The 12,511-nt window shown below is 58.9% G+C and overlaps 1 protein-coding gene across 1 annotated transcript; it reads left to right on the top strand.

The window, feature by feature from the left end:
- The first annotated feature begins 3,674 nt into the window (after positions 1-3,674).
- TMEM121B (transmembrane protein 121B) lies at positions 3,675-10,765 on the top strand. The gene is made up of 2 exons (XM_027093268.1): positions 3,675-4,009; positions 4,537-10,765. Exon 2 carries the CDS (start codon positions 6,496-6,498, stop codon positions 8,038-8,040), a length of 1,545 nt encoding a protein of 514 aa, XP_026949069.1. The 5' UTR covers positions 3,675-4,009; positions 4,537-6,495; the 3' UTR covers positions 8,041-10,765.
- The last annotated feature ends 1,746 nt before the right edge of the window (positions 10,766-12,511 follow it).

Here is a 12,511-nt window from a genome sequence, read left to right on the forward strand (position 1 = left end):
CTCATTGACTGTCTTTTCCCCAATCTCTCTTTTTTTTTTTTTTGTCATAATCACTCTTTTTCTTTCTTTCTTTTAACATCTTTATTGGAATATAATTGCTTTACAATGGTGTGTTAGTTTCTGCTTTATAACAAAGTGAATCAGTTATACATATACATATGTTCCCGTATCTCTTCCCTCTTGCATCTCCCTCCCTCCCACCGTCCCTATCCCACCCCTCCAGGCGGTCACAAAGCACCGAGCTGATCTCCCTGTGCTATGCGGCTGCTTCCCACTAGCTATCTACCTCCCCAATCTCTTTGTTAACCTTCGGCAGCTTTGCCTCTATTGGTATCACACTGAACCGTTAAGCTCCACTAATTGCTACCTGATTGCTCTGTTATTTTTGACAATGTCCCGGGACATAAACTGCTCCACATCTGATCTGATGAAGTTGGGCCCCTTTGCAGGGGTAGTTCTTAAGACCAGTCTTTGAGGCTTGCTCTGACCCCAGCCGGGTTCTTTTCAGCTGTCTCTCTGTTAAACTCCGGGCTGGTTTGTTTCACTTGTTCCATCAGGGAATGACCAGCCTCCTTTAAGTGACTCACCACCAAGGTCTTCCTTCTTTTCAATAGTGCCCTTAGGCTTGAACTTCCCTGCACTCTGTTCCAAGTGAGCCAGTTCCCTTAGCCTGAGCTACCGAACCCTCTGTTTCTACACCCAAGGCAAAACTCCATGCCAACACTCTGGACCTGGGTACAGCAACCTGCTTCTCTTAGAGTGATACATCTTTTCCATGAGTTGGAAGGGGATGGGAGGAGGGGGTAGTAGCCCCTTGTCTTCTCAGTTTGCCTCTCCCTGCACAGAACCTCTACCCTACAGGTGAGCTGGGGCAGGAGATTGGGTTAAGGTAAGCAAGGCCTGCCACCCCTGGATTAGAGCTTCCAGTCTACAGGTGGGGACTGGGTGGAGGTGGGGAGCCACAGGCCTCTCAGCTGTGCTTTTGTGGAACAGAGTTTCTGCACATGCAGCCGCGGGGCAGAGAGAGGGGAGATGAGAAGTGCAGTGACCAGCCCCTCCGGAGAGAAACTATTGTCCTACACTCGCAGATGGGGAGGAGGGGCCCCTTCTTGGCCACGCTCACCTGGAGGTGAGTTTCTGCCACACTGAGCTGGGGGAGGGGACGGGACAGGTTGTGGCTTCAATGCCACAGACTCTCACTGTTCTTAAAGAGATTTAGCAGATTTCTTGAATAAACATTTTTCCGTTTGCTGTGTGCCCTAAGACAATTTTCAGAAATTTTAAATGGGGGAATTCCCTGGTGGTCCAGTGGTTAGGACTCCACACTTCCAATGCCGGGGGCCCGGGCTCCATCCCTGGTCGGGGAACTAAGATCCTGCAGGCAGCGTGGCACGGCCAAATTAAAAACAAAAGAAATTTTAAATGTTTTTAAAATTTATTTTTTATTGAAGTATAGTTGAAGTACAACGTTGTGTAAATGGTTGTTTTTTATAATTTCCACCAGTTATGATTATTTCACTGCGGAGAAAATTCACAGAGATCCACACACTGTGATTCTCGGATGCACTTCTCCCCGCCTTATTCCTTCTTTTTTCTCCACTATTCTTTTTCATAGTATTTTATGCTTTTTTATGCTCTTAATCATTTTAAACCTATTGGTATTATAGCCATCATCATCTGAAGTTCCTGGGGGGTCTAATCTTGCTATATGTTTCATACACTGGCTTTCATTCATGATGGGTTATTTCCTTGTGTGTTTTGCAATTTGGTATTGTGAACTGACTTTTACTGGTGCTTTATCCGTGGGAATCCTCTAAGGCTTGGTTTGACGGTATGTCCCCCCAGAACTGTTTTGTATTTGCTTTTGCTAGGTATCCATGGTTATTACCAGCCTACAACCAATACTTATGTTACTTTCTCCGCTTGAGATTGTGCAAATCTCAAATCTATGGGTGGTATAGTCCAATGGTTATGAATCCCCAGGAGAGATTTTTTTTTTTGCGGTACGCGGGCTTCTCACTGCTGTGGCCTCTCCCGTTGCGGAGCACAGGCTCCAGACGCGCAGGCCTAGCGGCATGTGGGATCTTCCCGGACCGGGGCACGAACCCGCGTCCCCTGAATCAGCAGGCGGACTCTCCACCACTGCGCCACCAGGGAAGCCCCCCAGGAGAGATTTTTATGCCACTTCAAGCCTAGGTCAATGCTTATTCATTTGCCTGTGGCCTTCCTGTTTGGGTGGGAGATCTAGTTTTCTGTTCGCCCTTTCGCTGAGTCCTGGATTTATGCAGGAAGCTCAGCTCTGTGCTCTTGCCTCATTTGGCTTGAACGCCAGGTGTCCACGTGCCACCAGTGCTGCCCAAGAGGACATGCCACAGTGATGCAATTGCTCTGTATCTGCTGTTCCGGGTAGTAGCCACCAGTCACATGGGGCTTCTGAGAACTGGAAATGTGGCGAGTGAGACTGAGGAACTGAATTTGAAATTTTAACTTATTTCAAATGATATTTATTTATTTATATTATTATTATTATTAATTCATTTATTTACCTTTGGCCTCGCCATGCAGCTGCAGGATCTTAGTTCCTTGACCAGGGACTGAACCCGGGCCCCTGCAGTGGAAGCGCGGAGTTCTAACCACTGGATGGCCAGGGAAGTCCCAGTTGATATTTATTTAAATACATTCAGATTTAGGTAGCTGCTTGTGGCTGGTCCCCGCTGTATCAGACCAACCACACATCTGAAGCATCAGGTACTTCACTCGCCATTCCAGTTCCCTCTTCATGGACGGCCCCCAGGGTTCACCTCACTCTCTTAACTGCGCACTTAGACTGTTCAGTTTTACCTGGTGTTTTCGGTCAGCTGGGAGGTCTTATGCATTTTGTTCACAATATGGCCAGAATGGAACACAGTCTCTGCTTCCATTTTCTCTCCCCTCCAGCCCATCGGTTCTGCTGCAAAGTAATTTTTCTATGACGCAAATCTGTCCATGTGACACGTCTGCTTTCAAGAGGTCCCTGTTCTCCTGGAATGTAGCCCAAGCTCAGCCTGGCCCCCGAGGTCCTCTGTGACCTGGCCCTGCCTATCCCCTCCGTTTACCCATCATGCCCTTCTCCTTGGACTTCATACTGAAGCCGAGCATCCGGAACTCCTCGGCGTTGCCTGGCGACGTCACGCTGTGCGTCCTCCGTCTGTCCTGCTCCTCCCTGAAATGCCCACCAGTCCCGAGTCCGCGTCCCAGCTGCTAACCAGCCTCTGCTCTCCTTTCCCAACAGTGCTCATGTCCTTTGCTCCTCTAGACCCCATATAGAATTTGGCCGTAACCCTCACAATACTTGACTGTGTTTTCTTGTTTATGTGTCTGTCCCCTGCCCAGCCTGGACTCCTAGGAAAGGACTTGCTGTTTTTAGCCTCTGGAGCCCTGGCTCCAGTGACACTTGCAGGCACTGATGCCGGACCTTCTCCTTTGCCCACGAGGGTAGCGCCTCGCTGTGGGCCGTCCATGGGGTGGCCCAAGCCACAGCCTGGCTCCGGGCCTTAGGGGCGCTCTGCAGTGGGCAGCTGGAGTGCTATTGTCACAGACTCTCCAAGGAGTTCTGAGGCTTCAGTTCCTAGTGAGCCGAAGCTCGCAGCCCCGTCCTGCTCCAGCCACAGCCCCCCGCCCGCTTCCCCTCCACTTCCGGCAGTCGGCACCGTGACTGTGAGATTGGGCACCAGAGGGCCTGCTGGGCCTTTCCACGGGGGGGCCCCGGTGAGGCCCCACATGCTCGTCGACAGCGCCCTTCGGCCCTGCCCTTCATTCTCGCTGTGGAGGGAAGAGGGCAGGCTGACAAACAGACGGTGGGTCCGTGAGGACTGGGCCTTGGTTCAGTGCTGGGAGGGCTGGTCCTGCCCGCTGTGCTTTCCCGGGCTGCTGAGATGACGGGGGCATCTCTCCTCCCTCCCGGCCCATCTGCCGCTGCCCCAGGAGGATGAGGGTGTCAGGTCTCCAAACGAGCCTTACCCAATGACAGGTAAGGTTTAACAGGTGCTCAGAGAAATGACGTTTGGATTCAAAACTGCTTAGTTTTTCCCTGACTCCCAGGATGGCATCCTAGGCTTGTGAGAAGGAGCGTGGTAGGTGGGTGAGAGTACTGGGCTGGGAGCCAGAGGCCTGCCCGTGAGGAGCTGTGTGGCTGGGAGCAGGGCGCCCTCCTTCTGTCTCTGTCCCCAGGTATCGCACGTAAGTTGTAAGCACAGACCTTGGGGGCTTAGGAGCTGCTCGGTGACTGTGTTTTCCCTTTTCCAGATCCTTGAGGGATGTTTGTACTTACCTTATATACGAGAAAGTCTTAACTTCCTTCTTCTCATCCTAGCCACATCTTTGTCAAGCCCATCACGGGCTGAAGCGAAGGGTCTCTGTGATTGTGTGTGTGCGTGTGTACACAGATTTAGACATAACCCAGTGCAAAGCCGAGGTCCCTCTGGTACCCAGACCACCAGCACACTCTGTCGTGTGCCCTGATTTCTTCCCCTTATTATCTGTGGTCTTTTTATTCAGAGCCTCAGACCTGAAAGAAATCGGGTTAAAGAGTCTCATACAGAAGTTACTCTGAGCAACTGAAGCCCATTTCCCAGAAATGCAAGGATAACTTCAAACGGCTGGTACAGCCCAAGTTCCCAGGGAGGAAACCCGTCCTCAGGAGGTACCCTGGGCGAGGGCTGGCCTGATGGGCAAGGGCAGGAGGGAGCTGGGCGGGTGGCCAGGGCAGCAGGTCTGGGGTGGGGTGGGGACAGATTCGCCAGCGTCCCCTCGGCAGCCCAGTTCTCAGCCTGCATCAGCTGCTCCCGCTTCTCCTACTGCTTCGTTGACGTGAGCAGGAGTTGTGGGCCAGCTTTCAGGTTAGCGGCTGGCTGGTGTCCTCCCTGGGGGAGAGCTGGGAGCCAGGCTGTAATCTGTCCCATTAGCAGTTGGCAGCTCCCAGCCCGCTTTTTCACCTGGACCGGCTCCGTGCTGACATCGCCGGACCCGCTGTGACGCTCCTGGATGCGGGCCACGTGCGCTGTTCGCTCCCCCTTGCCCCGTGTGGGTGGCCTTGGCGCCAGCGGGCAGGGCTGAACCTCTCACACCGTGAAGCCTGTGACCAGCTCCAAGAACCGCTGCTCCCAGCGAGAGCCGCTCTGCTCCCTGGCGCGTTGCAAAGCACAGAGCTGTCGGGGAGCTGAGCCCGGCTCCAGCCCAGAAAACAGTCATGAGTAGCCTGTGCTGTGAGTAAATGTTCCCGGGGCTTGAGACACGAGCTGAATGGAATTGCGATGGTCACACCAGCTACCTTTAACACACTCCGGGACAGGCATTGGGCCAAACCCTTCGAACTCGTGCCCTCTCTTAATACAACAGCCTGGGAAGGTAGATGTTGGTCCCTTTTTACAGTTGGATAATCCTAGGGTCAGAGAGGCGAAATAACCGGTGCAAGATCACGCAGGCCACATGGCAGAGCTGAGACCACACCCCGGAGCTCAGCTGCTCCCCACACCTGCTGGGCTGCACGACGACTGGACACGGAGCCGGCGTGTGCCCGGGGTGGGCTGCGGGTGCTAAGCCCACATCTGCCGTGGATTGTTCGTACAGAGCTCTGCACTTGTGGCTGCAGGGCTGCTGTGCTCCCGTCCACGGCCCGTCTGTAGCACATTCACCATCGCAGCTTCGGGCCTATTTTCCACGGAGGCGCCTCTAGGTGCTTAACTTCCTCTGCCAGCTGCCTCTGCCTACTGTTTCCCATTCCCGCTTTAAGACCGTCAGAGAATACTGAAAACCTTGGCTGGGGCCACACGCGCCGCACCGTCCTTTTACTGCTCCTTTCTTCCCCAGCATTTATATTAGAGAGCTGCTCCACTCACTGGAAATTGCTCCCTCCCCCCGGGCCGGTCACTGAGCCGAGATCAGGGCACATGGATATGTAGAAACAGATGTTTGGGGCTCCCAGTCCTGGTCTCTGTAATCAGTGCGGCCTGGTTCCTCCTTCGGTTTTCAAGGGCCTTAGGGAGATGCAGGACGGCCCAGCGGAAAGGGCACCGGACGAAGTAGAGGCTGAAGCTGCCCTGGTGCCTAAAGAGGTCCCAGCCTGGCGCTCAAAGGCATGGTCTACACTGAGACCAAGGCCACCCGGTCCCTAACGCCCCATGGGTTCAGCTGGTGGGACCTCGCCGACCACCTCCCATCCGGCCGCCGGGATCCCATCGCTTCCCCCGGATTCCAACGCTGCGTCCTCCCCGCCCCAACTCCGTGCCCCGGCACCCCTCCCCTTCCTCCCGCCGACACGGCGGCCGGGCTTTCCCGCCTCCCGGCCCCGAATCCAATCCCGGTTTCCCCGCCCCGCCCCCAGCTCTCGGCTGGGCCGCCCCGCGCGCCGTCACCGCCGCCGTCACCGCGCGTCGGCAGCAGCCCGCGCGCGCCCGGCCACGGGGCTCGGCTCCGGTGCGCGGCTCCGGCCGGGTAGGCGGGAGGGAGCCGAGGACAATGCGCCCCGCGCCCGGCGCCCCCCGCGCGGCCCCGCCCCCCGCCCGGCTGCAGCCCCGGTTCCCGCGCGGCCGGAGCGGCTCGGGCAGCAGCAGCGGCGGCAGCGGCGGCGACACCGGCAGCAGCAGCAGCAGCAGCAGCGCGGGCGCCGAGCGGGAGGACGACGACGAGAGCGCCAGCATCAGCAGGCCGCTGGTGCCCGCCGGGCCCCCGGGGAGCGCCGCCGCCTCCTGCGCCTCCACGCCCACCTCCCCGCGTAGCATGACCGCCGCCGACCTGGGCGCGGGCGCCGTCGCCGGGGCCGTCGGGGGCGCAGGCGGCGCCAGCCCCGGCCCCTCCTGCCGTTTGTGTTGCTGCTGCTGCGGTCGCCGGGCTCGGCCGGGCCGCGGCGGTGGGCGCCGCGGCTGCACCCCCGGCCCGGGCTGTCGCTGGGGCTACCAGGCGCTGTCCGTGGCGCTGCTGCTGGCGCAGGGCGGCCTGCTGGACGTGTACCTCATCGCTGTCACCGACCTGTACTGGTGCTCCTGGGTCGCCACCGACCTGGTGGTCGCGGCGGGCTGGGCCATCTTCTTCGCCAAGAACAGCCGGGGCCGTCGGGGCGCCGCGCACACCCACCACCCGCACCACCCGCACGCCGCGCCCCTGCACCTGCCCGCCGCCCCCGCCGCCGCTGCCGGGGCTGCGGGAGCCAAGGCGCGCGGCGGCCGCGGGGGCGCGGGCGGCCTGGGGCCGGCGGGGGCGGCCGGCGCGGCCGGCGAGTTCGCCTTCGCCTACTTGGCCTGGCTCATCTACTCCATCGCCTTCACGCCCAAGGTGGTCCTCATCCTGGGCACGTCCATCCTGGACCTCATCGAGCTGCGCGCGCCCTTCGGCACCACGGGCTTCCGCCTCACCCTGGCGCTGTCGGCGCCGCTGCTCTACTGCCTGGTGCGGGCCATCGGCGAGGCGGGCGCCACCCCCGGCTCCGCGGGCCCCCTGCTCCTGCAGCCCCAGCGGCACCGCGCCGCCGGCTGCTTCCTGGGCACGTGCCTGGACCTGCTGGACAGCTCCGCCCTGGTGGAGCTGATGCTGGACGGCCGCGCGCCGCTGCCCGCGCACCTGCGCTACCTGCTTCTCGCCGCCTACTTCCTCGCGCTCGCCTCGCCGGTGCTCTGGCTCCACGAGCTCCACGCCGCTGCCGCCTCGCCCCGGGGCCGGGCCTCGCGGCCGGGAGGCTGCAGCCGCCTGCTGCGCCTGCTGGGCGGCTGCCTCGTGGACGTACCCTTGCTGGCGCTGCGCTGCCTGCTGGCCGTGAGCTACCAGCAACCGCTCTCCGTCTTCATGCTCAAGAACCTCTTCTTCCTCGGCTGCCGCGGCCTGGAGGCCCTGGAGGGCTGCTGGGACAGGGAGACCCCGGCGTTCCCGAGTCGGGCTCGGGCAGGCTACGGCGCTCCGCCCTCCGCCCCTTTGGTGCCGGGAGCCCCCCAGCTGGGCCACTGCATCTCGGAGGACGAGGGGGGCGCCCACGGCTACGTCAACACCCTGGCTGTGGCGTCCCAAAACTGAGGGGTCTGGGGGCTTGCTCTGGAGTTGGGAGACCCCGCTCCCTGTCCTGCGACCTTCCCTCACCCAGACTGGATCAGCCTCTGTTTGGGGGAGGTAACTGTAAACAGGGCTGAGAGCCAGCGCGCCCCTCTGAACCCCTTGGGTCAAGACTGCTTGGAAGGAGCCAGCCGCTAAGGAGAGGGAGGAGGGTCGCCGGCTCTCTTCTCCTCTCGACGCCCTTCCCCAATCCTTCTCTCCAGGGGCGGGGCACCTCTGCTTCTTGCTTCTCCCACCTCCTCTGATTCCTCTCCCTTGCAGGGCAGAATGGAGGAAAGGGGGGCCCAGGGCCTTCGGCCACCCACCTTGCTTGGACGTGCCAGCTTCTTTTAGGCTGTGGTTAGTGGTCCTTGACCCACACCTTGAAATGACCCAGAATCCCATGCTCCCCTGATGTGTCCATTGCATTTCTTCCAGATGGTAGATGCAAAGTCTGTGTGTGTGTGTGTGTGTGTGTGTGTGTGTGCGCGCGCGCACATGCGTGCGCATTCACGCGTGTGTTGTTTCCTTGTGTCCAACCTGTGCCCCTCACAATCAGTAGGAGATCTGGGGTGGCCCGGTGCTCCCCACCACACACTCCTCATTCCTACCTGGATCTGTGGCCATGAACTCCCAGACAGAGTTGGGCTCCTGGGGGCTGCCCAGTGGCCCTCCTCTGAGGGAGACGCTCACCCAGGACCTTCCTCGATGCCACTCCTTTCCTCTCAGCTGGGGGGAGGGGAGGGTCCATACTCCAAGGACCAAACTACACCTTTTCTTGGGTGTTACTACCTCCGCTTTCCACTTGTGTCGCATCACACACTGATGCTGCTTGCAAAAACTAAGGACAAATACTCAGATGTTGCATTCAACGTGGCCACTGGATCCAGCTGGGGTTCGGTGCCAGTGTTATTACAGGGTCTGCGGAGGGTCAGCCATTGGCCGCCCTCCCTCTCTCCCTCCAAATGTGCCCGTAGCTCCTGTCCTTCCTGCAGCTGGTCGCTGGCTGGGTCATCTTGGCTCAGAACGGCTTTGGTGGGGTTTCTGGATAGAAAACCATGTGAGCTGGGCCTCCCATGGGCCCACAGGAGTAGGAAATCCACCTCCCCACCTGTCCTTCCTTTAGGAAGCATGGTATACATGAGAAAGGGCGGTGGTGACCGTTGTCCTCTGCTCTGGTCACGGGAGCCTCTAGGGAAAAGCAGGCTGCGTGGAGTAGGGTGGCTACGCCCCACCTGGCCCAGCCTCCCTCCCTAGTGACAGGTCACGTCCAGGGGCTGCCCACGTACAGGCTCGATGTGGGACCTCTCGGCATCTTTGAGGCAGGATGAGTATTTTGGGGGGAGGTCAGAGTGCAGGAAGAGTTGAGAGCCAGGCCAGGGGTACCTACTCCCCTCCACCCTGCGGGAGGAGGGGGCTGGGGGAGGTTGTAGGAATCTGTTTCCCTCCCTCCCTGTGCCTGGGGAGCTCCGTGTGGTGTAATAAACTCTGGCCAGAGGGTCAGAGGTCATGGGTTGTGGCTTTGACTGTCACCCACTAGCTTCAGTGACACGTGACTTCCGCTTTCTGGGCCTCCGTTTGGCACTTGGGGCTCTTCTCTCTCAATTTCTTGGGGGCTGTTGACAGAAGACAGACACACAGACGGGGCTGATGGCCTGAGCCTCCCTGCTCTCACGGGTGAGGGGGCGGGGAGGGAGGAACATGTTTGCACTCGATGTCCCTGCTCCCAGCCCCTTGCCCACCAGGTCCAGGATCAGCTGGTTGGATTTTGCAACTAATTGTTCTTTTCCTGCCTTCTCTCCTCCCCAGGACCCCCCTTCTTGCCCTTTGAATTCCATGTGGTCAAAGTTCTGGGGCCCAGATTCTGGGGGGCCCAGGAACTGCTCCCTCTGTTCCCACACCCTCTCTCCAGCTTTGCTGTTTCTCTGCTACCTAATCTCAGCGACTGAGAAGGACTTTGTGTCCGAGCCATGGCCCCAGGCCGGCCCCCTGCCCCACCCCCTTCTCCTGTTTGGACGGCCGTCTCCTGCTGAGTGACCACTGCTGCGACACCTCCAGGGTGCCCGGTATTCTGGTGGGAGGCTGCGGTGGGTTCCGGTGGGCTGCGCTTCCCGGCACCCGGCTGGTCTGGCAGAGGCCAGGCCTGTTCCGGTCCGGCTGCCAGGCGCACTCACCGCGGGACAGGCGTCCTCCTCCCGCCACTTGCTGCCAGCACTTGTGCTCAGGGCGTCAGCCCCTTCCTTCTGGTGTGTTTTTCTTGAGTCCTTTTACTTACTTCCCTTGCCTCATTCACAAAAAGAAATGCCCCGAAAGTTTCATTTTTCTTGTTTTCTGGGAACACCTGTAGCGCGGGGTCCAACCAGAGATGCTGTGGTGTGTCTAGCATCCCCGGGCCCGCGCCCGCGCCCACCGTGCCGGTCACGGAGAAGAAGCTGGGCATGGGTCCCGGGCTGCCCGCCTCTAACGTTGGGCAGGTCAGGCCATCCTCCCCTGAGCCTTGGACTCCTTATCTTTTTGGAAAGGGCTTGGGCCAGACCTTCTCTAAGGACGGCTCCGAGCCCATGAGTTTTCGTGGAAGAGAGCGAGCTGGCAGTCAGAGCCTGGAGGACGGAAGTGGTACCTCGCTGGCATTTATCACGTTCTTTTCTCCTTCTCTTTTTAAAAATAAAACCAGCTTCTGTTCTGAAAATAAAAAACTTGAGACTTGTGACAAGCTTCCTGTGTAGTTTCTTTTCAGATCTTTCCTGTCCTGGTTTCCTTACTAAACTCTTAAATGTCACCGTGGCATCTGTCATCATCTTGCGGGTCTGTGTTAACGTTATGGGTGCACCTTGGCTACTTCCTTCCAGGCGGCTGGCGGGCTCTTGACCCGGCCGGCCTGGTGTGGCCCAGCCAGGCTTCCTCAGCACAGCCGAGTCCCCTGGGCTCTCAGCCCGAGGGTGATTCCTCAGCTCCTGGGCTCTCACTCCTTCTTTCTGAGAATAACTCGTTAGTGGGAGAAGGGCTGAGAAATGACTTTCAATGCTCTGCCCTTCTCTCCCCAGCCAGAAGCAGAAATGCCATCACAAAGGAGAACAGGCCATGCTTGTTTTGTTTTCAACTCAACCGAGTCTGGGGCGTCTAGGAGAACATGGGGTCTGCATAGAAATAAGACTACAGTCGGACTTCCCTGGTGGTGCAGTGGTTAAGAATCCGCCTGCCAGTGCAGGGGACATGGGTTCGAGCCCTGGTCCGGGAAGATCCCGCATGCCATGAGGCAACTGAGCTCGCGTGCCACAACTACTGAGCCTGCGCTCTAGAGCCCGTGCTCCGCAACAAGAGAAGCCCCCGCTCGCCGCAACAACGAAGGCCCAACGCAGCCAAAAATAAATTAAAAAAAAAAGACTACGGTCGTTGTTCTTTAGCACAGAAACATCTGGTGCTATTCAGGGGCTATTCAGGTGAGGCCAAGGGCCCGCCTCACTTGCCCTGCCTGCCCCCCCCAGCTGGGCGCTAGCACCACCTGGCCTCCAGGGCCTTCCCTCACTTATAAGACAGCAGCGACGTCCCCTCCCTCACAGGCTGCGGTAATGGGGCGATATGTGCAAAAACGGTCCTTTCCGTCAAGACATTCACAATCATAACGGGGACAAAACTTACATATACAATAGTTTCAGAACAGCAAAGACCGTGTCTTCATTTCTCCCTAAATGCGGATGGACGGTAAGGTGACCACCTTGACTACGTTTCTCGTGGCTGAGCTGCCCCTCACCTGCTCAAGAGGGGAGGTCGTGTCGGGTGAGTCTGGCCCTGCAGCCGGCCTGGGGTCGGGGGACTCGGGGCCCCGCGCTCCGATGGCCGGCCCCTCCGGGTCCTCGCAGCCCCTCTGGGGGGGCCTCCCCTCCACCCCCGAGCCCAGAAGGACAGAGCCACTTGCTGGAGGCTGCACTGAGCCAGGAAGGGAATCCGGGTCTGAACCGCGTCCGTCGGCCGCGGGCAGCCTTCGGATGTGGCCTCCCTTCCGTTGTGCGGCTCTGGCTAAAAAGCAGGGGCTGGACCCACACCCTTTGAGTCCCGCAGGCCCCCAGTCAGGCCGCAGGCAGACGCTCTTCTCAGGAAGGGAAGGAGCCAGGACACTGCGTCACACTTAGGCGTGAACAACCGAAGGTGACTCGCCCCAGGAAAGGGTGCCTGGGTGTGGGGGCATTGGACTAGGCTTCTCCCTTCCTTCCCCGTTCCTCTGACACTTGGGCCCTCACCGGGCAGGTCTTCGCAGGAGGCCCCTCCGTCGTTTACCTGGGAGGGGAGACTGCCCCCCGCGGAGGGCAAAGGCTGTAGGATGGAAACCGCCATCGTCCTGTGAGCATCATACTCCCCCTTCTTTCCGATTCAAAGGTAAGCAGGCAATCAGTAAAACCCATCACAGCTGGCGTTCAGAGGCCCGGCTCAACCTGCCGAGTGGATGTTTAAGGGATGA

This window comes from Aethalodelphis obliquidens, unplaced genomic scaffold, assembly GCF_003676395.1.
Source record: "Aethalodelphis obliquidens isolate GAN/ISIS:26980383/991018 unplaced genomic scaffold, ASM367639v1 scaffold83, whole genome shotgun sequence".
Classification (NCBI taxonomy): domain Eukaryota; kingdom Metazoa; phylum Chordata; class Mammalia; order Artiodactyla; family Delphinidae; genus Aethalodelphis; species Aethalodelphis obliquidens.

What these genes read in the sequence shown, in the direction of transcription:
- TMEM121B (XM_027093268.1), top strand. Translation starts at nt 6,496, where the DNA reads ATGCGCCCCGCGCCCGGCGCCCCCCGCGCGGCCCCGCCCCCCGCCCGG.